The 25701-nt window shown below is 38.0% G+C and overlaps 2 protein-coding genes across 3 annotated transcripts in view; one reads left to right on the top strand and one right to left on the bottom strand.

Annotated features, from left to right (window-relative positions):
* Window positions 1-728: 728 nt before the first annotated feature.
* NPAT (nuclear protein, coactivator of histone transcription) lies at window positions 729-25668 on the bottom strand. Of its 2 annotated transcripts, none has more exons than XM_072850588.1 (18): window positions 25485-25668; window positions 22054-22172; window positions 20362-20422; window positions 18767-18839; window positions 18238-18278; window positions 16948-17178; window positions 16362-16446; window positions 15061-15193; window positions 14474-14565; window positions 14303-14390; window positions 12449-12545; window positions 11787-11918; window positions 9286-10980; window positions 7348-7463; window positions 7146-7254; window positions 6003-6060; window positions 2960-4112; window positions 729-2075 (listed from the first exon to the last, which is right to left on the bottom strand). In XM_072850588.1, the coding sequence occupies exons 1-18, from the start codon at window positions 25519-25521 to the stop codon at window positions 1998-2000; spliced, it is 4398 nt and encodes a 1465-aa protein (XP_072706689.1). In that variant the 5' UTR covers window positions 25522-25668; the 3' UTR covers window positions 729-1997. The 2 variants fall into 2 exon arrangements, with proteins under 2 accessions (XP_072706689.1, XP_072706690.1); XM_072850589.1 differs by having other exon boundaries at window positions 16362-16443.
* The window catches only part of ATM (ATM serine/threonine kinase), an 87314-nt gene continuing 87243 nt past the window's right edge, over window positions 25631-25701 (top strand). The window contains exon 1 of the mRNA XM_072850582.1: window positions 25631-25696. The gene's annotated coding sequence lies outside the window, so the exon portion shown is untranslated. The remainder of the gene's footprint in view (window positions 25697-25701) is intronic.

Below are 25701 nucleotides of genomic sequence, written 5' to 3'. Positions count from 1 at the left end.
TTTATTTCACCCATATAAGGCCTATTCCCACCTCACCCTTTTCACAAGGGAGAACATCAAACACTTAAGTTTCTTAGCTGAGATTTAGGACAACTGCTTTCTTATTGTGGCATTAGTTTCAACAGGAAGTCATCTTTACCTGCTGATTTATTACATTTTCCTCTATGAAGTAGGGGCAATAAATACTTTGACTGGGAGGTAGTGGCATCTGTGTTTTCTGGGAAGGAATGTACTTGTAGAGGTAGCAGAGGAACAGTGGGGTTTAAATACTGCATTCTAAGAAAACTAACCTTCATTCATGCTCTGGCACCTGTTCTTCTAACAATTATTTGCCATATGACAGCAGCTTGGAACAGAAGATTTTTTTTTCCTTTGAAAGTGGACTGGTAATTCACATATTTAGTATTACCAGATCACCTGAATTGAAAAAGACAGACTATGGTGGACAGTGGCTGTCCCATGAAAGAGCTACACTAGGTCTCAAATAAATAGCAAATCTATTTAAAAGTACCACATATCAACTGTCAGAATACTAGTAAGCATTTTATGCTTAAGACAATTTTTTTTTGCTTGCCTGCCCTAGCCCCTCTGACAATTGCTATTAGAACTTAGTGTTCAATACTGAACTCTTTGTCTTCAAAAAGAGCTGATCAACATGACTTCTACACAATACCTGCAAAGCTGCTTAGTGGACTTACAAAATATTAAGCAAGACACGCAACTTTTTATTAAAACAAAAATATTTATTCAAGCTGCAAATGCTATGCAGTATTTAGTTATTGGATGGGTTTAATATAAACATCTACTGCATAAGATTGGTTCCTTAGGAATCCTTGTATACTATCTGAAACATTGCCCTGTTGCTGTACAGATCTCTTTCTTACAAGAAAACTTGCATTTTTTAAGACCTCAACAATTTGAGAACAAAGGAGGAAATACCAGTATAGAAAATTCTGCAGTATTGGAGCAAGGCTTAGTGTGGTAATTTTCACCCATGCTAATTATTATTAAAATGTAGGCTGAGCTTCTCCTGGGCCTGTTTTGAAGAGAGTTTGTATAATAGCTATGACAAATTCTACATTAAACAGAAAGATTAGATGCAAATTTTTCCATGTCTGGCGAAAAGCATAAGTGATATTAACAAGTGCTTTCTCAACAGTACAAATGACAGTTAAAAGAATTGACTTTTGCAATGGACCATGCTCAAATTCGTGTCTGGCTATTGCTACAGTTTAAGTATTCATAGCGGGGTATGAATACGGGGGTTAACCCACAATGGAGTACATCGTTTGAAAACAGCTTTTGCCTTCAAACAACATCCTATGCAGCACGTACTGTAAACAGATCGGGCCTACCCAAATTAAAGTTCTTGTCTGAATGACTGGTTGGGAAAAGCTTCATTAGATGAGAAATACTTTTGGAGGTTTTTTGGCCTCATGTTTAGTTACTGGTATTTCTGTTAACTCATCCAAAGCCTTACAACATGGGTTTGACAGTTATGGGAGAAGAGAGTGTTAGTACAAGCCAGTTACCTCTGAAGATCAAGTCCCTTTCGGATTCAACAAGACAATGGGAAGCGGCCAAGTTAGCTGCCCCTGTCTTACAGCAGTGAACTACAAACACCGCCTTTGAATTCACCACCTCTTCACAAATTGGCTGAGCGGTTCAGACGGGTGAGTAGAGAATGCAGCAGAACACAGACAACATGGTGTACAGGAAACATACAACTTTTCTTACATTACATTTATACAAATTTACAATTTTGCAAATTAAATGGCTCTATAATTATGCAAGTGCTTTCTCAAAAATAAACATACACCAACTCAATAATATTTACACTTAGCAACCTGCTTCAGAAACAGCATGATTTTGCTATAAAGTGAAACTTCAGTGCACTGAAAGTGCAACTTGCCCTTTAGAATTAACTTCTCTTCCCATGCAAAACCTCCACATAACACCACCCAGCTTTAGACAGTCACAGTTCAACTCCTTCTTTTTCATTCATCATAATGCAAAGACAACAAAAACTTGTCCACGTCCATTCCTGCTGGAAAAGAATTTGGTAGCTTCTTTTTCTGTAGGAGAGGAAAAGAACAGTTGTGTTTGTTAAATACTAAGAACCTGGGGATACTGAAGAGCCTGTAAGCATTCCTTTCTTCCTTGTCCTTCCATCTACCTTGTAGACATAACTGCATAAACTCACCCAGAAATCAGACACTGAAATGCATGTACGCTTGCCTGTACCCCCCCGGGTACGAATGGCATGGTTATGGGACCGCAGCAGCTGAGCGCTCAGCTTCAGCAGCAGCCCACCCGGACTTCAGAGAGGCACAGCCTCTCAGCTCCTGTCACGTATGCAGTACAAGTAAGTGAGCATTTTTCAGTTACAGTATTTCAGGAGTACGCTAGAACTAAGTGTGGTGACTTAGAAAGTCAGACCATGTCTCCTTTTTGATTATTTACACACATCACCATTTCATGTCCCACACCTTTGCTATCTGCCATTAAATCCCCAAGTCAAAGGCATAGTGCTGTAGACTACAGCGACTGGGAATGCACAAAATGTGGATTCCTAGTCCTGGTGGTAAACGAGGATGCAAGAATAGCTTGAAGTCTAGTAAGGCCTAGTTTGAGTTTGGCCTAATTCCTACATTCCACCTAGAAACTTAGTCTGAAGTTAGAATTTAGAAACTCATTCATGTTTTAAGAGAAATAATTTGATTTTCACAGGTATGTGCAGTGTGTCAGTAGGAGTTACTTGTGTGTATCTGAAGACTATACTAATCTTAACTGTTAGTTCAGAGTAGGCTCAAGAGGCAAAGTTAGTAAAACTGACAAATATAAATAGGATGTCGGGGATTTGGACTAGCACCTCTGAACCATCCCATTATAAATAATATAGATAGATGTCTAATATATATTTAGAATTTTAAATTAAAAAGTAAATGCCTGTACTTGCCTTTATTTTCTTCTTTTTTGATGGTGTTGGAGAGCTTTGAAGGTCTTTTCTATTTGCAGAACGAGAATTTCTCTCACCCTCATTCAAGTCCTCTAGTTTCCTTTTCTTGACTGTGCTCCTTAAAGACCTAAATTGTTGAGTATTGTCCTTCAGGGGGGTTGCTGTGCTAGTCCTTGCAATAGCCGCCCGTGACAGTATCATCAGTGTGTGAGCAGCCATACTGACACTATTTTCACTACCTGTTTCACTAGCCGGGCTGCAGGCAGGCAAGTCTGGCGTAGCAGGGGGTACCATTATTCTAGGGGTCGTGCTATCCTCGTTGAAGCGCCGACACGTCGGTGTCCGTACACTGTCTGTAGTATCATCTGTATGCCTGTCCCCAACTCCAGATGGCGTACGGGGTACTGGCAATTCTCCGTTTTCAACTGTTTTACTAGTTGGGCTATGCCACTGAATGTCTTGCAACATTTCCACACATTGTTTAGCGAACGGACTTGACAGGCAAAGGCCTTGGTTGGAAACTTTAGCTGGTTCTCGCTTTGGCTCCTTTGAAGGCAGAGAAACGGACGCTGAAGATTTGCCATTGCCATTCGACAGTGACCCTTGCTTTTTGTTCAGCTCTTGCACTGAAGCAACTGTCTTCTCATTCCATAAGCTAACACTTTGCTGGCCATTTGAGAGTTTGGCAGTGTCCTGGTTCTTCTGTTTTTCATCAGTATCCCTTCGTAATTCATTTTCTTTATTTGCTGTAGTCTTGTGGAAGGGATCTAACGGAAGCCCTGCAGTTGCCACCTTCCGCTCGGGCTGTGGCTCCTTTGCGGATGTGCTTCTGTTGCTACCAACTTCTGGCTTACACAGAATTCTAGGCAATGTTTTATCTTTCTCTCTCTTTGCTACCTGTGCCTTAGCAGAGGATGATGCAGAGTCAACAGCAAATAAAGTATTTTCATTTCTTTCTTTTTGGGATAAACTCTTCGTCTGAATTTGGGTGTTTCCTCCTGGAATGGGTAGGACGTTATCAAAGCAAAGCACTCTCCTGTGACTTTCACTTTGTCTTGAACTTGAGCTTGTGCTCTCTGCTGGTGCAACAGGCAAGTTCTCCTCCACTTTCCTTCCTAGTTCTGCAGTGATAGGCTTGTCTGAATTTCCAGTCCTGAAAATGAGATGAAAACACTTCAGCAACATACTTGTTCTTACTAGGTAAGTTCATTTCACCTGGCTGGAAGTCCCCACTTGCCCCTCAAAACACCTGCTTAAAGCTCTAAACGTTAAGTATTTTATCAACATGCAAAGACCAAGAGTAAGGGATGACAAATGCAGAAAGCTCAGAGAAGGCCAAAAAGGATGACAAAAAGGTATGAAACAGAGTCTGTACAAAGAACAATTAGGTAGACGGGGGCTCTTCAGCCTGGAAAGAGAGATGACTGAGGGGAAATGCAACAGAGCTCTGGGAAAAAAGCCAACAAAAAGGAAACTATTTGCTGTATCTTCCTGTGGAAGAACTAGGGGCATCAAGTAAAACTAGTATCAGGTTCAAAACAAAACAAGGAGGTTTGGACGCTGCATGTAATTAAGCCTGGGAACTTTTTTACCCTGGGGTATTTGTGGATGCTGGTAGTTTACCTGAGTTCAAAAAGAAACTGAGCACATTCATAGACAGATTACTGGTTGTGGCTCTGGAAGTCCTTGGAGCTGAAACTGCTAAGAGGCTGCCAGAATATTCTGGGCAATATCATCATGTGTGCGCCTTGTACTCTCCCCTATGCATTTGCTGTATGTGGTGGGATATAGAGCAAGACAAAAAGCTTTCAGGGGGCATCTGGACGAGAACATACAAACTCCCTAGGGCTTGGGCTCCACCTGACAACCAGCCACATTAGTGCGAAAAAGCCATCACTGCACTGTAGCGGTGTCAAAAGAAAAATGCTTCTGCTCTGTCAGCTCATACCACTGTTATGCCTGTGCCCTCTTCCTGGCTTTATGCTGCATTTCCAAGAGAAGCTTCTGCATATTCATCTATGCTAGTCACTCTCCCCATGCAGATAAGCCTTCATGGTTTGTAAGAGGAAAAATCAAATTAACTTTGGGATGGTAACTGTGGTACCTTTGGGATGGCAGAGAAGGTACAGGTGGTAGCAGTTTGTCCAAAATCTTGCTTCTGTGGCTTTTTAAAAATCACTGATTTTTGCACGCATACATACTCTATACCTTGTTTTTTGTTTTGGGGTTGGTGGTTTTTTTTTTTTTTTTAAAATAAGTTGACTTTACTGTTCCTGTTTTCCTCCACTTTTCCAACATTTTAACTGAGTTCTGAACAGGCAGATTATTTTTTAAGTATGTTTTATCTTTACAATAAAAGAACGTTTCACCTCTAATATTTAAACTGAACGTATCTCCTCCTACACTCTTGCTCATTCCAGTGTCCTTTTGTTTCTTAAGTCCATTAACGATAAGGAGAGTTACTAGTGAAGCCTTGCTTTCTTCTCTCACTTGCACAACAGAAAACTGGTACCTATCCCACTTAGCAATTAAGTTACATTCATCAATATAAAGTTAGCATGCTGTTCTCCTCACCATCTTTTCTTTGACTTTTACTTTATAAATGACCAAGCAGTGTTCTAATCTGCACAACTGAAACACAGATGCAGAACCCAACCTAACAAGCTCTACTGGATTTGGGCCAGAGAGTGGTAAAGGCAATGAGGCTATACCACAAAACCATGGGTTCCCAATAAATGTAACAGGCAATTTCTGCTAGCTTGGACTCCACTCAAACAATTTTTATTTGACAATTGAGACAGGAGAAAATAAACACAAAGCCATACAAAATTAACATAGGAACAGTAGCAGCAAAATTCTAGCACAGGCTGCACCAGTACTAGCACACATCTGTATCAATACGCCTAGCAGACAGACAGGAGGAAATAAAGGGGGTACTGCTTATGCCACTGTTAAAGAAAGCTGCTCTCCTCTACACCAATACTGTACGAAGAAATTCAGGGCAGGAAAAAGAAAGCAAGTTTGAATACCTAGTACTACTGACCTTTGTGTTCGAGCACTTGTATGGTTCAAAGGCTCAGCTACACTTGGTACCAGTTTTCCTGGAACAACAGATGAAGTATTAATAGACTACAATATTCCACATAAATCATCTCACAGTTAGTACAATGACATTTCACCTGACGGAGAATCAATAAAGAAAAACCCAGCAACAAAACTCTGCAATTTTTTCATAATTTTAAAGTTTACAGGTGAATAGATGAGCAAAAGTTGCCAACTAAGTATAAACAAGAAGCTTGCTGTCTACACTTAGATAATACATAGGCCTGGCAAGACAAAACCAACTATGCTGGACTTACAAATGCATGGCAGGGATTTCCAAGTAGAAGGAAAATAATCACAGGGAACTCTCAGTTATCCATCAGTAAACCAGAATGCAGACTAGCCATACAATCCTAGCTTTTTTCTGAATTTGCAACTTCATCCTATTTTCATTTTTATGTGCAAGCCTACTCTTTTTTTAAAAAGGTAAATAGGCTAAAGCACAAGTTGTCCTTATAACTCAATTTATTTTCTATTTTCAGTTATTTTTCTTTACCCCCTCCCAACACTGAGAACTGAATGTAACTCCAATCTTGTTTCAATTTACTATTTAAAGAAGCAATGAAATGAAATGTCTCAATGAAATGAATATACAGAAGCGTATACCTGAAACGGCAAAGAGAAAACAGATAGCAGAGTGCATTTTTTTGTATAAATATGCAACAGTTCTATTAAATATTTTCCTTAATAAATGTTTAGAATTTCTGACTCTTCTAATAACTTTCTTGTTACCATGTGGCTTGGTTTCAATGGCAGCAGTAAACTGTACTTACAACCAACGAGATGAAAAACAGTCAGAAATATAAAGAAAAGTAAACTTTAAAAACTGCATTAGAGCCTTGAAACATTAAATTTTGGAAATAAGCTTGATCCCAAATCTGGAATTATTTTATATGCTGGGAGTTCTTCTTTGTAAACTGAGCAAACACAGTTACTAACTGCAGGTACAGGCCTCTCTCAAAGCCATCCCAGCAGTTACCTGGCAGAGGAGCATTAGTATTCACAAAACTTTATTACTCAGAACAGACATGTCTTTAGAACCCCCACTTTTCTTCTTCCGTTCTCAAGAACGCAAGGCAGGTACCTGTATTAGTCTTGTTTCTTGCTCCAGGAACCTTTTGTGATTTGGGAGGGATGGGAAGTTTTGGGACACTTCTGTTGCACATTGGATTAGCCACAGGCATATGTAGAACCTTGAAAGAATCAAAATATTCCATTATAATTCACCAAAAGACTTCTTATCACTTCAGTTTTAATTTTGAAAAGCTTTACTTGTGATGTGCTACCTGGCGGGCAGGTGCTGAAAACGTATTTCCATTTTGTCCTACTACTGAGAGAGGTATCATTCCCACCATTCCTTGCAAAACAGGTTGCACCGGAGATGCAATTATAATGGCAGAACCTAAAAAGTATTAAAGTGTTAAAATTGTACAGAAACTAAAAATACTTCAGTGAAAAGAAAAGCTTCAAGACAGGATTTCTTAAAATTATGCATGGTCAAACCTGTGGAAAGAAAAGCTGTGGCTTTTTAGAAAAATTTCACTGTCCTTACTATACATCATTACTAGATAACAGGGTAAGTACCAGTGTTATTTTTAGTTTATATCAAATTCTTTAGTTAAAGTCTGTTTTCCTTTTTAAGAAACGGAATTAAGCTTGAATCAAAATTAAGCTTGAAGTATGAAAAACCTATCTTAAGGCTTGCACTGTCAATTAAAGTGATTTATAAAAATGAGTAAAAGTAACATCGAATAGCTCTTTTTGCTGCTTAGTAAAAACAAACTATTATTTGCATCCTGTTCTCTACAATTAGCATGCTCAAAAGTCATTATTTTTTTTTGTCCAGTGCACCCATAACACCTTCCCCTCACAAGCACACAACAAGCTGGGAAAGGCTAGCTTTGTCTGTACGTACATATCTAATGTATATTCCTGGCTGGTAGGAGGTGTTAAACGTAGTACATAAAGATTCTAGTTAATTAGTGGGTTTGAGATTAATTATTTAAATAAAATAAGACTAATTTGGAATATTTTAGTCAAAGCTTCCTATTTAACTATTTAAATAATTGTTAAAACAGTTGTTTTAAAACAGTTATTCTAACAGGTTGTAAGAGTGTCCGGCTGCCAGACATACAGGAATTATAAAATAGGGAAACTATTATAGCACATTAATTGAAAAGTGGAAGAAAAATTTCAAAAGTGAAAGAAAAGTTTATTCCATATAGTTCTTCAGTTACATGAGCACTACCAGGAAAAATATCAAATGCAGAAGAATGGGCAAACTACTATTTCTCTCCCTATGGGAAAAAAAAGAACAAAAACATAACAGTTGCATAAAGAAATCCTAACAGAACAGGCCAGCACTCTCAGATCTTGCACATGCTGTTGCACTGGCCTCTGACCACAACAAAATGGCTACACACAGAAATTCAAGGATAACTGCAACAAGTTTTTAGTTTTTGAAATAAATCTAAGTGTGTTGGTTACAGCTGGTTTATAGTTAGGTTTAACATTTTAAAAAGCACTTCGATTTTTTATTGCTATAGTAATCAAAATGCTTGTACCAGGAGAGATTTTATATTATGGCAATAAATAATGTTACACTTTTATATTTGTCTGAATGTACTTCTAGTGTAGAATAGATTTTTGGAAAATGAAACAAAACAAAACAAGGAGGTAATTTTGGAAGGACTATCTACATCTAGCCAGTTATCTAAACTAAATATGGATACAAGTCTGAATTACCTTTGCTTCTTCAAGCAATACTTAAGAAAACTCATCATTTATGATGCTTTACAGTAATGGTACAACTGAGAATAATATACCCTACCATAATGAAACAAGTCAAACGTAGCATTCTATTTATAACAGGAATCTTATTAAAATAAAAACAAAAGAACCGTTTTATTTAGCCGAAACAATGGAATCTTTTCTAGTGGAAGCCAAAATATGCTTCCTAAATGTATCACTGCTAAAATTATATAATTTAAGCTTCTGAAATATGAGACTATTTTTTTCAAAGCAGCGTGGTCAATGACTCTTCATAATTTTTATTTCATTTTTAGCAGCAACTAATATACTCAACAAATACATAACTCCTGGCTAGTTTCAAGGGGCAGATAGAGCAGTGTTTAAAAATTCATTTAGTTTTAATGCACTTAAAAAAAGAATAAAAATGCTACATAAGCAACACATTTTCAGTCATTTTCTAATAATGAGATTACCTTGTGGGAAATTTGGGGAGACAGTCTGATTTGCTGCAAATGTATTGCTGGATCTAGGAGGAGTCCGTAACTGTTGTACAGCTGGAGCTTGGGCAGCAAGCGGCATAGAATTGCCTGGCAATACAACTACATTTGATGGTGTTACAGCTGTGCCTAAGGTAGCTGGATCAGTCACACAGGTGGCTATATAAAGGTTGTTTGAATTCCCAAAAGCTGTGCTTGTTGCTGGCATCAACTGTATAAATCCCCCTTCCTTGGAAAGATTAGTTGTACCTGCAACTGAAAAACCAGTGCAGTCTTCATTCTGAGTATTAACTGAGGTGACCACAGGATCCTTAGGTCTAAGCACAAGAAGATTCTGCTCTGCCAAAGCTGAATCCACATTTTTTTCTGTGTCTTCTGAAGACAGACATTTGGAAAGGCCTGCAGTTTTGGTTGGGGATTTGGCTGGAGAAGACAATATTATAGTTGGCAAATTTTCTCCTGTGATGCTGGAAACAGCATTATTTAACTCTGTGTCTGATGAAATAAATGGATCATCACTGATGATGATCTTGAGGGACATTATATTAGAAGGATCAACATCCATTGGTTGACTACTGGAAGATACACCGCTTATACTTTTGGCCTCGGTACCCGACTCATCTGTTGAGGATGCAGTTTCTGGGAGAGGGGAGTGGCATATTTCAGATGTAGTAAGATTATTTTCAGTGGATACTACAGAAATTTCTGTACATGCATCATCACCAGAAGAGAAATATATATTATCAGCATCTATTTTTGTAGAAGATGAAGGTTCTTGCATTTCTCCTTGTGTTCCCTCTGAGTTTGACAGTCCTGAAGGGAGCTTAAAATCTTTCTTACAAGGCTTATCAAGTGTATGCTGATCATTTGAATAAGGTTTGTTAGAAGTATCAACAACTTCAAGCTGCAACTCTGTTTTGTCAAGATCTGAAATCTTCACTGCGGATCTTGCAGCACAGTCTGACTGCGTACTCTGTTCCTGATGGTCAGAGTGGTGGCTAGAGTTTTCCTGTAAAATACCAGGTAAGGCAGCTGTATCATTTGTTACAGCCTGTTCTTTTCCTCTATCTGCTGACGGGCTAGAAATTGATGAATTGTTTTTTCTCAGGAGTAGGCTGTGGCCAGGGCTCCCATCAGAAGGGCTTTTAGTAAGTGTTTTTTCAGATAGTGATGTATCTGGAGATAAGTGACATTTACTTACAGAATGTGTTTTGTTTTCACTGGCTGTGGTACCTTCTGCCAATGAAATCAAAGAAATCTGGGGGCTATCAGAATGAACACATTCTAAATTAGGACTACTTTGAGTACTATGACTTGGTGGGCCTTTTTCAATTTCCATAGCTCTTTCACTTTCAGGTACTAACGCAGACAACTCTTTTTTATCATAAGAATCTCCACAGTGTTCATTACATTCGCTATCAGAAGTCTGTCTCTTGTTAGCTTCAGTCAAACCAGACACAGAGTCAAAAGCTATTTCAAGCTCTCCAATATGTTCAGGGGTAATGGTTCTAAGTACTTCAGTCTGTTTCCTTGGTCTACAATTTCCATGCAACTGTTCGTTGGTTGCATTTTTCTTAGCCATATCATCATCATTAATGCTGGTCTTCAAGGCACATGATGCTTCTCCTAATTGAAAGCCTTTACAGGACAGTGATTCTCTAGAATTATCACCTGTAAAACAGAGAATAACTAAGTTCCATACTAATTAGAACAGATGATCCTTTCACAGTGTTTTAGAAGCAACTTATCAGTTCAACGGAAAACTGTTTCACATTAAACTAAGTGGGAATAATGCTACTCATCCTTACTTTCAAGCTGAGTGGAAAGTATATGAGAAGTATGGTTAGATTACATAGATTAGGCAATCTGGCAAATTAGTTTGTATGTAAATAAGAAGTTATACACATAATAAGCAAATGGCTCAAGTCACTAAATCAGATTTCCAGAAGCACAAAAAACAACTCAGGATAAAGGCCTCTCAGCTCTATTTCTCATATACTTTCTCTAAATATCCGCAACTGACCGACTATTGTTAAGAATAGGGTAGACAGACTAAACATACCTTTTGTCCAGAGTAAGACTCTCTCTGTGTATTAATTAACTAATACATTACAGAGTAGAGAGAAAAGATTAGTATGGTTAGATGTAAAACACTATATTTGTATTTACATGCTCCATGGTGAAAATTGCAAAGTATCTCTGTTTTGAACGAGAAAACAGTTTTGCGGATATTCTGATTTCATTTAGGAGCTTATCAAGTACAACTTGTGAGTACACTGATGGACTACTGTTACACTTAATAGACTGAAGCTTTCTAACAGACTAGGTGTATCTGTATGTTCATGCAATGTGAATGTCAACTTGGATATTATCACTGAAAACAGAAATATTTTGAAACATACAAATTGCCTGAAAATACTTTCATAGTGAAAAGTGAACAGACTAGAAGAGGTCTTAGAGAAAAAGAAACAACCTACATCTACTAGTTTCTTCTGTTCCTAAAGAACTTTCAAGTGTTTCCAGGTTATCCTCATCCACCAGGATTGCATTTTCTACTCCACTCTGACCAGAAATACCAGCAGGTAAGTTCTTGTTTACCTTGCTCTTTCCTATTTTCAAAATAAAGCATGAAGAATGATTAAATATGTCATTTTACACACAAATGTGATTATTACATTTTAAATTAAGCATGGAGATCTCAAACTCAAGAAATGCCATCCTAAACTCAAAGAACTTTTTCTATATTAATTACAAATCCAGAAATAGCATAAAAACGTCCTTATATTTTATGTGAGGATATCCCTGATCAGACAAATAGAAAAAATTTACAACAGGGTAGAAAAACAAGTATGAACTATCATCCTTTAGACCAGAAGAGTCTAAAATAACAGCAACAAAACAATCACTGAGCCAGCACAAAACCAGAATTTCAGCCACAAGAAAACGTTGTACTTTATAGCCATGTATAAATGTATATAAAATCTAATTCTAAATTGAGGGACACAGATGCCATACAGTCCGTTTCTCTTGCAAAAGAGGCCAGCTGAATTACCTTTGCTTCTTCAAGCAATACTTAGGAAAACTCATCATTCATGATGCTTTACAGTAATGGTACAACTGAGAATAATATATACCCTACCATAATCAAACAAGTCAAAGAGTGCCTGAAAAGCTGGATCTGATTCTGTCTGTTCTAGAATGTCCTGTATAGCCTCTTCTGACATATGAATTTCACCCTGAGAAAAGACAAGACATACAGAACTGTTAGACAGTTACTTTAATAACGTAAAGAAAAACAGACAAGAATTGTTTTATTTTCAGATTGTTTTTAGTTCTAGTACTTCTGCTCAGCACAGAAACATAAAGACCAATGCTGGAAACATTTCTGCCACAAATTTAATGTATGTTAAAAAACATTAGTAATTGCGGTTTAAGAAATAAAATCCCCCCAAACCCAAACATCTGTCAGACATTACACCCTGCACATGCATATTGGAGTATTCTCCACATAATGACCAGCATTGTTTAAGAAGGACTAAATCTCAGGCTACACTGGTAGCTAATGCAGATGGTATGGATGCTGTGAGCCTGCACTAGCCAACCACTGGTAAAAAAATTCCCAAATTAAGCCTAATTTCTTCGTTTTGCATATAGCTAGAAGACAACGCTAAGCCAAGGGAAGTTTTATTTCATTTACCCATTACATGTTCTATAATATCACTTACAAATACTTGTCTGTGGAAGGCAGCTGGAAGGCACAGCTACATAGGGCACCACTCTAAGGTTCCTGTTTCAAGCTGACTTGTTTGGTAGCAGCCCAGGAAGAAAATGAGTGGGTCACTCAGTACATATTCAAGTGTTCAAATACAAAGTTTCTCCTGACTTCCTGGAGATCCCCTAAGTACTCTACAACCTTTGATATGGTGGTTTTAAGGGTGGATATCCCATGTGATATGCTTGATTATTTTGTCTCAGCTACTCTAAACCAAGAAGCTGCTTTTATTTTGTTCTGCTTAGAAAAATGGAGCACAGCTTTTCAGCTCCGTATTTTGACAAAAATTGACCTAAAAATTACCAAGTGACAGAAGACTAGCTTTTAAAAAAGACACCTCTACTTCGTAAACAGGCAACTGCCTCTACTCTCCTGCCCTTTTCATGAGGGCCATCAAGATTATAATTCCCTCATTAAGAGCCCTTTATCCCTGTGATTGCCAGCTCGAGGGTTATAGGAGAATGAAGGGGGAACATTAGAAGTTTAGTTTGTAGAAGTAGAATGTACATTTCCTCCAAAAGCAAGAAAATACTAAATTTGAAGAAAAAGCATCCTTATTTAGGCTCCAAAGACAATTTATCTTGCTATACTAGGCAATTCATGTTTATCTTACAGCAAATCAGAAAATCAGATCAGACTAAACACATTTGGAGTCCATAAGATATTTTAAATTCCTTTTTCTTTTACAAAGCTATTGATCAGATCCCCAGTCAGAAGCTGGTATCCAATTACTAGTACCAAAGATCCAGTGACAAGCAGGCAGCTGGTGACTGTGGGACAGTGTACTTAGACCTCAGTCTGCAGGTAACATTAACAGCTAACCACTGCCAGAATCGGTCCTACTCCCTTGGCTTTTGATCCTGCTGCATGCTTATGCTGCCTTGTACAGGCACTGGGAATGAATTCAGAGTGCTAAACTGGCTCAAAATTAACCCCAGCAAAATATCAGTCAGTTCAGCTCCTCGAACCTGCCCACCACCATACAACAAGATAAGAGTTAATGCCTATGCAAGAGAAATTGTGGAACTGCCCCTGGGCAGAAGCTAGCCATTAGATAGGCTTAGCTGTATTGTAACACAAACAAACAAATAAAAAGAAAGAAGAGAAAGAGAAGAGCAATCTCAGATGTCAGCCAGTAGACAGAGGTTCAGCATAGTTCCCATAAGTGATCACTCACGTGCCTGGTCTTCAAAAAATGTAAACAGGGCAATCCACACCTACCTGAAGTCCAAGTATTTCATCAATTGAAGTCTCTTGTTCTGTGGGACCACTGTCTGTCTGTTTTGGGGCCTGAGCGACATTGCCATCACTGGAACACATTAGTCATTAGTTTAGAACTCAAAAATAAGTCAAATAAGAATACGTATGAAGCTTAGAGGTTCCTTTTATTACCTGCCCAAGATTTTGTTAATGTTCTCAGCAAGCTTCTCCTGAAGAGATTTGTTGCTCAAGATTTTTTCCCTGGCATTTTCAATAACCATTTGCTGGAAAACACAGTTTTAAAGTGGTCAGGTTTCTATTTTTATCACCACTAGAAAAGGAGCGTGAATTTTCAACTTACTGGTAAAAAAAATAATCAATTCAACATGGAGAAGACTCTTTATAACAGAGAGACAGCCAATCTGTGACTGCATGACATTGCTATGAAAATCATCCCAACATTCCTGTACTTCTACTCTCCTAAAGTATAGCAAGGCTCATTGTGCTTTCTGGCTTCCATTCTCTAAAAAATTGCTGTATTCTGACAGCTTACAGGTATCTTAGCAAAGCCAATAAATCAAGGAAAAAAACCCCTCAAGATAGCCATGCTATCCTCACTAGTTTAGTACACAAAAGAGCTAGTTCAAATACAAAACAATAAATCTATCTTCTAAAGTTAATTTCTATAATACCCAAGACAAACAGCATGTAAAAGACTAGTTCTCCTTAGTCTGAATTTGTTTCTTAAATGTAAATACCTTTCATAAGTATATACTTACTGGGAAGTTACCATCTATGAATTCTTCAAGTGGCTCACTTTCTTTTTCTATTATTACTTCATCAGGGTCTTGAGAACTTCTAGTTGCTGAAAGAGGTCCAGATGTTGCAATGCTTTTCCTCTTCTGAGATTCACTGAAACATTCCAGGAGGTTTATGATGTATTTTGTGAGAACATAGCAAACAATAGACCTAATGGTCAGTAAACCAAGTGTTTCTCTTCCTTCTTAGCAAAAGAAAGATTTTAATCAACAGAAAATTAACTACATACTGGAAATACAATAAAAAACAATACCTGTTTCATTATGTCATATGCATATATTGTGTCTGACTTCACAGAAGTTACAAAGAAACATACAGACTATGGGTAAACAGCACAATGGCAAATTTAATTCCATGCCCACTATTCAGTGTTTTTCCCCCTCCACTACATGTTACTTCAACTGGTGGTACAGGTTCTAATTAACTTGCCAAAAAACTGCCAAGAAAAAGATTTGGGCATCACCACTGAAACTAAAGACCTCTCAAGGAGCAGCTGTTGTCAAAGAAATGAACAAATGTTAGGTTGCATAAGAATTTAGACGATGAATAGGAAATGCAATGCTTTTGTATGAAATCATGGTGTAGGCTCTTCTGAAACCATCAATCAGCAGTGGCACTAAAATCACTTATATACAAAAAAATCATGCAGGCATAGCGAGGACTTGGAAAAGGTATAAATGAGTAAGGATCTGGAAAAATGATAAGCAAAACCACCGACTGGGATTTAGTCAGGGATAAAGACAAGAAATGGAACACAAAGAGACCAGTCAACTCACTAAAAACAAAAGGACATTGGAATCAAAGAATAAAAAATGCAGAACTAGTATAAGAACAGTTTTTCACACCACTTTCAGTGCAAATATGAATATTTTTCCTCACAAAATTTACTGAAGCCAATAGTTTTTCTACGTTAAAAACAGACAAAATGCACATTTATATCAATATTGAGAATTTTCATAACTGATAAGGATATTTTGGAAGGAATACTAAATCTCAGGCTCCAAGATTATTTGCCTATGCCTAATATTGGAATAATGTAAAGGCTGGCTATATGCAATAAATAAGCACAAGTAGCCTCCTATCAGTCTTATGTTAAGTCAGTGTTATGTTCCTTTGTGAACCATCACACATTGGCCACTCTTGGTGGATCTTAGATGTGAAACGGTCCACTATCTAAGAAAATTTAGACTAGAGGTTAGAACACCCCATAATCTCTAAATGATCTTAAAAAAAAACCAAAACAAAAACTCCCCATGTTTACCTTTTTCGTCTTCCTGGAGAAAGCAAGTTTGAATGCAGCTTTCGTTCTTGTGATGCTGGAACTTGAATGTGTATGAAATCTCCTGCTTTATAAAGGAAAAAAAAAAGATCATGATGCCAGTACCTTTTCCAGTGACGCTGTTAAAGCACTACAGAAATCTACACATTACTTACTATGTTCCAATCAATTCCTGGGAATTCATACAAATTAATTTGGTATTATCATGAAAATGAGAACCATTCCTTTTAAATACATCCTGAGAAAAACATCCACTTGATGTGGATCATCCCCATCTGCTAAAACAAGTGTTTTGGGTGAGGGTGAGAACACAGGGTAGAGTAATGACAAATTAATGCACTTCTGATCTCTGAACTCACATTAGCAAGCAAGTATGCAAGAGCCATTTCTCTTTTGGGCGCTCCTTTTATTTTAATCACCTGAACCAGTTTGGAGAGCTAGGGAAACAAAGCACGAATTTTCTGAAACTTTTTTGGTGGAAGATGATTAGCATGGATTTTAGAAAACTTCCATCTATATCCATAGATTTTTCACAGAAAAAAAGGTTTAAAAAAAGTGTGCAACTTACTGCTGATCTTGTTTTCTTGGGTTTGTGACTGGTGCACAAACAATGTATTCAGTCTTGTCTGTGACATGCTTTGATTTATTGTTGGCCTGTGAATAACTTGAGGAGATACAATAGAAGAGGAATTCTGTGGGCCTGACTGATGGGCTACTGACAACAATCCTGAGTTTGCAGGAGCTGATTGCTGAAGCATTCTCTGTCTTTTCATTTCTACAATTCCACTTCTTGTACGTGCTGGAGATAATAAAGACAAGATGAAAATATATGATAAAGGAATTTAAAAAGGTTGCTGATTTTCCAAGACCTAATTAAGGATGCTTCACTGAAACTTTTTTGTGCTTCAACAACTAACTCATGAAACTCAAAAAGTAAGCAACACCCATCTTTATCTTCTGTGTTACAGGTTTGAGCCAAAATAATTAAAGAAGTACAGCCAACTTACATTGACATTGTAACCAAGCTTGTATCACTGCTTAAATATTTACAGGAATAAATCATACCAAAATGATACTTCATTGCATAATATACCACTCATACAATTGACCTTAACTGAACTAGCTAAACCAATGTCAGTTTGCATTTATTTGTCAGACTAAATCTGACAAATTTAAACAACAGAACACCACCCGATCCAGTGAATCTCAGATCCAAGAACAATTGCTACCTATATTTCACATTCTCTTCTCTCACACAGGTTACTCAGTAGAAGTACTACAGAGAGAAAAATCTGTTTTTAAGTAAAATAACTTTTCTTTTTTGAGAGTTCATTTGGCAGTTTTTGTAATGAAAGAAACAATTCTAGATAGAACAAGTATCTTTTCATATTTTGCTTAGATATATGTTTGTATGCATAAAAAATAATTTTCAAGATTGTAATACATTTTTATATCCCCCTTCTACAGAAAAGAAACTGCATCATAATTAGACTGGTTATGTTTTCAGTTCCTCTACGAACCACAGATTACAGGTCAGGACTGAAGCAGCAGTTTTTAAACCTTTTAACTGTGTAAACTTCTAAAAAGTTTTCAGCAGTGAAGAAAATGCTATATAGAGAATTTAAGCCCCTTGCAAAAAGCTCAGCTTTTCTTATTTTCCTTTCTTGATCAGTACAGTAATCCACAGGCTGCACTGAAGAGAACAGGCATGCTGAAAAAAACACTGCAGAAGAGATTTGACAACATTTTAAGAGTAAGGATGCATTACCAATTGCTGCAGCATTCCCCCATTTTTTGCCAAAACAGGTAATTTGAACATAAAGCCTATTGATCCCACGGAGCTGTCCCAGTTACTTACTCCTTTGATTAGCAGAAAATCCTGTGGAATTCTGCATGCTCCTAAAAAATAAAGCAGGTGACATAAATAAAAGGAGCACAATGGAAACACTCAGCTACATAGTGCGACTGTATCTATCATATGGTTAATGTCAGTCCGGTCCCAACCACACATTACTTCTGAAAGTTTCTGCTGACTGTTATTTTTATTCTTTCAAACAATGGTCACAGATCCTTCAAATGAAGCTTACTGTTGTATTTTGGATCAAGTAACCACAATGGTATCGGATTCTAAATGAGTCATAGTATATAATTTTATCACAGGAAGGCCACATACTCACACTAATGCCCTCCTTATCTGCTAGTCAGTCCTGCCTCAAAATCTTGAAATATCTACTCAACTATCAACTCTCTCGTACCCATCTTTTTCACCATCTCTCAGAGGCAATAGAGAGCAAAACCACTCTCATACAATGATAAGGGGAGTTGATCAACATAGGGACTCACTCTCAGACTGAAATTTTACTTTCTTGATTTCAAAACTATTTTACCTGATCTGAGAAAGTGTATAGTCTAATTTTTTCCACAGAGATGACATCATTGCTGGAACTTCATTTGTTGTTTCTAAAATAAACCATTAAAAAAAATTTCAGATGCCTAAAACAGATACATGTTGAGAAAAAGTAAAATCACAAGCAAAATAATTATTATGGGGTGTTTCGGACATAATCTAACTTTAGGTGTCTAGTCGCCTTCTTAATATTCTGTTAATTAGAGAGCCCTAACTCCTAATTTAAGAACTTCGACCGATATGAACACACACTCATCATGGATACAGTTCTGGTTTAGAAGTATAAATGAAACTGAGGCAAAGACATTCATGATGATAATTCTCCATGGAATCTGCACGTGGTGGTGACTCCTGGGCAAACACACGCTAACCTAACCTAACTCAGTTCTGGAAATGGCATTCATATTCCCAAGTCACTTGTGTGCTTTTGAAAACTGTAACCTGTCAGACAGGCCTTTAAAAGTAATGGTTTATTTTAAGATGTCACCCAAACAGCTAAAAACACTTGGTATTTTTGAAGCACAGAATATTAACGTATAAACGGAAAGATGTAAGCAGATCAATTTATAAAGTTTTTCAAGGTGCCAAGGACAAAGTATTTTGAAGAAAGTATGTTTGTGTCTTAGTTACCATTTCTCTTAAACCTAGTGCGAAAGGAAAAAAAACATTCAGAAATGTTCCAAACACGTTATGTCTTAAATTGCAAGTCTTAGAACCAAGCACCACTAAAATCTGATCATACAACAGTATCAAAAAATTGTAAGACTTGGCAACATTCAGAAGCTCAATAACTGCTTTTAAAAACAGGAAACGCTCTAACTCTGTCTCTAATATTCATACAAAATATTAAGTTATTCTGAAATTATTTTAATTTGTTTTAAAAACAAGACAAGAAACATTTCACACCACAGGACTCTTCCTGGTTATTTCATAGAACCATAGAATATCTCAAGTTGGAAGGGACCCATAAGAATCATCGAGTTCAACTCCCTGCTCCTCGCAGGACTACGTAAAATTAAACCCTATGACTAAAAGCGTCATCCAGACACTCCTTGAACTCTGACAGGCTGAGTGCCGTGACCACTTCCCTGGGGAACCTGTTCCAGTAACCGACTACCCTCTCAGTGAAGAGCCTTTTCCTAATGTCCAATCTGAACTTCCCCTGACGCAGCTTCATTCCATGTCCGCATGTCCTATCGCCAGTCACCAGACAGAGGAGATCAGGACCTCTCCCTCCTATTTATAGTATAAACTAGAAACAGTATAATTTTACAAGCATAAACCCATATATTTGCACACGTTATTATATCATTATGCTTTATTACATTAGAAGTTCTGCTCAAATTTGAAGTGAAAATATATGCTGGCAAATCCAAACTAAGATAATCAATTAATTTTGCTCACAAGATGCTGATCTCATTAGCTGTTGTCTGCATAATATGGAAACGTTCAACTTCTAGCATAGATGGGGGATTGCTCTAAGTCCGTATATAGGTGGAGATATTACCTCTTCCTCAAGGAGTTCACAACAGATAAATATGAAAAATAAAATAAAATCTCATTCTGAATGCTTACCTTTTGTTTTCATGGCTACGTATTCGTTAAGAATAGTTGTCAAGTTTTTTCCACATAGGGACTGGAAAAAAAATACTCAGCTTAGAATCTTCACTAATAACTTCTACTTTATCTGCTGTATCACATTATATTTAAGCAGTTCTTCAGAAGACTACACCATGCTGACCCTCAACACAAGGAATTGTTCTTTATGCTGCTGGTGCTGAGTTGTCTCAAACTAGGTAGAGAGCAATCTACGGAACAAAATGCTATTACGAACACAAAATCTGAAGTGCTTGGTCTCATTGCACAATGCTAGTGTAGCAGTTAGAGCTGCACAACCTCCACTCACCTTTGTTATTATGGAATAAAACCACAAAAATAAGATGATGAACAGCTGTAACAGAATAATGAGTATGTATCATCCTGGAATGCAACATGCGTTAAGATGTAAACGTGAAGAGAGCTTCTGTCTAAAGTAAAATTCTTAACCGTCACACAGAATTAACTTTCATATCATATTTACTTGTTGTGTTATTTTAGGTGAAACGATGAGAATTAAGATTTTAAGGTTACCACTATCTTTTGTTGTACCTTCTTGTCTTGTTTGCTAGTGGGAACTCTACAGGGTATGACAAATACAGCCTTTTATTGCAAGTATTTTGAGCTGCAGTGAGAATTTTTTCTTAGACACTATCATATCATCACTTTTCTACGAAAAACAGGAAAAATGTTTCTACTGAGAAAAGGAAGATAATTAAAAGTTTTAAGAACCTGGATAATGTATTTACATTTGGTTTTTCTAATTTTTCAGGCCATAGCTTGGTTCTCAATTCCCTACTGCCAAAGTACAGATGACTAAACGCTTGTAAATAAAGTAAGTTCAATGGTCTGTTTTGAATAGGTGCATCAAGACCTCGGATCTCAGAAAAGATTTCCACAAATTTTGAATACTGTGGACAAAATCCCAGACCATATAATTAACAGATATATTAGAAGGATGAAACAGAAAACAGGAAGAAGATGCACATATAAACATTAAAAGGTTGATACATAGCAATATCTAAACTCTGTAATTTGCATACTATGTTAAAAATGCCATTTTGTATATGTTAAAAATGCAAAGTATCTGACTACCCTTTAACTATATGCACATATCTACATATGTAGCTACACACTGTACTTATCTACACCCAAAGTTCCACATTTCACCTGGGACAAAGCAGATGATACTGATCAAAGACGAAGCTGAACTGAAACACAGTTTTTGTCAACAAAATTTGGTAGCCTTAGATAAAGCTGAGGTACCTTACCTAAATATTTAATATGTACTTGAAGTGGAACATTAAGGGCTTCCGTGTCTAGGATAGGAAAGCGATCTCCCATAAATTACAAAAGCAGCCCTGAAATCAATAAAACCCTTGCGACACCCTTCCATAAATCAACCTCAAAACCATAAAGCAGACTAAATGTAATATGCTGAAACCAATTTTCATATTTTACGCTTATCTGTTTCTTAGTAAGATTAAATACTAGAAACCAAATAATTGCTAATACCACAGGACGCAAAAAACCCCCCAAAAACCAGAGGGGATGATCTAACCAAACATTTTAAGCAGCATTTGAGAAATAATTGTTACACTGAGAAATCTCAATTTTCTTTTCCATGGATGCAAGACAATTTAACTTTCTGCTTTGCAAATACAAACTCACCAGCAAGCAGGCTGGAATAAACCCATCCTCTGTACAGTGCTCTGCATATTCTTTCAAATCTGAGCTTTCCAAAATAAATTCACGGCAAGTAGCTAGAAGTTTTTCCTGTTGTAAATACCCTGCAACAAATCAGAAAATTTTGCTCTTTCATTCATTACTTCTGCTCAATAGGTATCAAAGCATTAACGTAACGAGCTGCATACAGTGTTGAAACAATCAGTAAAGATTTGTATGTCAGACAAGGAAAGTGAAGTTATTTTGAAAGAACAAGTACCTTGCAAAATATGTCTTTAATAGTTAAAACCAGAAAGAGCACAAAATATTATTGATATTACACTATATTTACAAACTATTCAAGACTGGAAGTGAGGCAATATGAACAATTTCCAACTGATTTTTAGTATAGACAGTACTATACAGACAAGAAAATAAAAGTTCTTGGCTCAGGAGGCTGACAAACTAACTCTCACATGGGCTGAACAACCCAGTTTGATAATTAAATGGAATTCTACAATACTTTGTTAATAAAATGCATTGCTATATAACAATAACTCTCCACACATCCGCCTGGTTTAAAACAGGTAAAACCTGTGCAGCTGTTACAACAGTGTATAAGATTTAATAAATTATTGGCATTGTACAAAAATTAATAACAGAAAAAGGTTTTTCCCCCAGTTACTGTAATTTTCATTTCAAATAGATGTACTAGCTGCAACTTGTGCCCTGTACACACCCCAAGACTCAGTAGTTACCTTCACAGGAAATATACTGAAAAAGTTTACTATTCCAAAATTCCATTCCTCAGCAAATATGTTCTGCTTTAATCAAACTTTTTAAGCCCTGCTTTAATCTTCAAATACTCTAAACATTAAAAGATAGAAATAGACTAATCTGAATGAAGGATTCTAGAACAAAGAACCACAAAAGAAAACATCTCTTCTTTCTTGCTTGTAGCAGAACTGAACAAGCCATGTTTTCAAGAAAGGATAAAATATATGTCTAATTATACAGTGCAGGATATATACACATTAGCATATGTATTTCAATGCACCCCCCAAATGGTCCACCTCAGTTCAGGAATGCCTATAGAAAAATGCAGCCTTTAAGTTTACATGAAGACAAATATCTTTCAGCAGATCCAAGTATAGCTGGAAAAAACAGATCATATTTCAGACACATAAACCCTTGTTCAGGTCTTCAACAAATAAGGAAACTTGAAAGTCAAACACAGTTTGGGAATAACCACTGTGAGTTTAATCATCATGTATGAGCTGGCCTATCTGACAGAAAACATTAGTGGTACCTGTGGAAAGGGCTGTCCTATTTAATTTTTCAAATACATTTTGCTAGAAAACTCTAAAGCCACAAATTGCTGGAAGCTGAAAGTGTATTTTGAGGAAACACAATTATATGCCAGTCTTATTCCTATCCACTATACCATCCGCTGTTGGCCAGAATGGAAGATGGGGTATTAGGCTAGGTGGAGCTTTGATCTGCACTGGTATGGCTGTTCTTAAACTCATCTGGACATTTACATAAAAAGTTGCATTTTTTCTTTCTTGAACCTACTACTACACAATTGCAAGGGATGACTGAATGCTTGCATACAGGCACATTTGGCACATATGCCAATTTCCTGCAAAATAAGGCATTCCAAAGTTTAAAAATGCCTGAATTAAGATCTTCTGTGCAACTGAACTGAACTGCTTGTGCACACACTGCATAATGACATAACAGTACACAATCTTTAACATCGCCAAAACCAAATTAAAGGCATAAAAGGTACAGTACCTTCTGAACTAGGAATGATTCAATATTTTGTTTTATCTTAAGAAATGTAAAGACACATGTCTAACTCATAGTACACATTCACTCCTACATTAATCAGAAAAAGATAAATTTTTTTATGTATTTTTCTATGGGTGAGCTCATCTTATCATTTTACTTTTGTTTCTTAAACCAATATTCACCAACCTTCACAGCACCAGAAAGACTTATCTAGAGAGAGAGAGGAAAAAAAAAAAAGACAAAAAAAAAGGATGGAAGAAGAGCTGCACTGGGAAGCCTGTTTATCTGCCCAAATTCAGTGATGCCTCATGGAAGAGCAATCCCTATTAGAAGACTGAAATAGCTACAAGGAATATCCTGTTCTACCACCTTAGGTTGCTCAGAAGTTTTCTAGACATGATGCATGCACCACACCACAACAGAAACAAGATAGGGTGGATCATCCTCAGTACACGTGACGTTGCCAAGATTGTATACTACCCCTGTAAGTCTCTGGTAAGCACATGAGATAAGCTTTCTACCCAGCAACTTGTAACTTAACCACTTTTTATAGAAAAGTACAGTGAGAGATCTCCCTTGCATGATTTTAAATCTTCTTTTACAATGCATGGAGTTTCTACAAATGCTCTATTACTTCACAATAATAAAAACATTGCATCTCTTACTAGCCTTGTTTCTCAAGACAGCAGCAAGAAAAAATCAAGTAGTATTTAAAAATAAATTGTGCTGGAAGAACATGGAAGAACAAATTCAGCCTTAATGGCTTTGGATTCAAAAAAATTGCAGACAACTGAAAACTGAATCTCACAATGCAAGATGCCAGGAAATCTCTGCAATCTGTGGCAACAGGTGCTTACGTGTGGGACTTAAATACACAGGTCATATTTTTGATTACCATCCATTTGTTCGTATCTTTGGCAGTATCCAAATAATCCAAAGCATAAAGTCATCTAAAAAATTCACTGTCTGCTGCCAACATCCTGAACACACTTACTCTACGCTTTCCACAGACACTGAGCAAACCCAAACTCCCAATGCAGCCTCACAAGTGACAGAAACGGGGAGGGAAAGATGAACCAGATGAACCTTAACCTAGCCTCCTCTGGTATTTCGGATCACCCTTGTATTCCTCCTGTAATCAGGTACTTTATTAAACCCCGTTCACCAGGCATCTGTCTGTAGGTGGACACCAGAGACCACCACATCTTCGTGAACTCGCGGGGAACGTGAGATCAAGACAGGGCCGGGGAGCAGCACAGCCCGCACGGCCTGGCGGGCTCCCCTGCGCCCGCGGCGGCTCCAGAGGCCCGAGAAGCCCCTCGAGATCGACCTGCGACTGTTTCCCTCCAGAGACCGGGCCGGAGGCGGGCGGGGGGACAGCCCGGAGACGGCCGGGCCTGGCGCTACGCCTCGGCGGCAGAGGCAGCGACAACCCCAGCCCAGGGGGACGAGCGCGACGCGGTCGAGGGTCAAGGGCGCAGCCGCTTCATTCTCCTGCCGCGCCGAGGGCGCTGCCGGCGGCTGACCATCCCCAGCAGAGCCCCGCTGACGCGGCCGCCGCCTCCGCCGCCGCCCCTCGCCCCGGGAGTCCCCGCCGGGCCTGAGGGGCGAGCGGCGACCCCGCCCCGCCCTTACTCACTCACCCAGCACCAGCCGGGCCACGTCAGACGGCAGCAGCATGGCCCGAGGCGGCGAGGGGACCGGGGGGAAGGAGGGAGGGAGGCAGCGGGACACAGCTCCCGGAGGCGCAGCGCAGCCGCCCCGCCACCGAGAGGAAGGCGCGGAAACTCCGCCAGCCAGCGCCGCGCCCGGCCCCTTCCGCCGGAACCCGCCGCTGCCGGGCATCCGCTTCCAGGTTCG

The sequence above is a fragment of the Ciconia boyciana genome, chromosome 1, assembly GCF_034638445.1.
Source record: "Ciconia boyciana chromosome 1, ASM3463844v1, whole genome shotgun sequence".
NCBI classification, from domain to species: domain Eukaryota; kingdom Metazoa; phylum Chordata; class Aves; order Ciconiiformes; family Ciconiidae; genus Ciconia; species Ciconia boyciana.
Note: the sequence above shows the minus strand (reverse complement) of the source record. Positions and strands in the feature narration are given on the sequence as shown.

What these genes read in the sequence shown, in the direction of transcription:
- NPAT (XM_072850588.1), bottom strand. Translation starts at nt 25,521, where the DNA reads ATGCTGCTGCCGTCTGACGTGGCCCGGCTGGTGCTGG. An exon ending in TTATTCCAGCCTGCTTGCTG is followed by an intron (nt 20,423 to 22,053) that starts GTGAGTTTGTAT and finishes TTTTTTTTCCAG; the next exon opens with TCCCTATGTGGAAAAAACTT. An exon ending in CTTTGACTTGTTTGATTATG is followed by an intron (nt 11,919 to 12,448) that starts GTAGGGTATATA and finishes TTTTGAAAATAG; the next exon opens with GAAAGAGCAAGGTAAACAAG.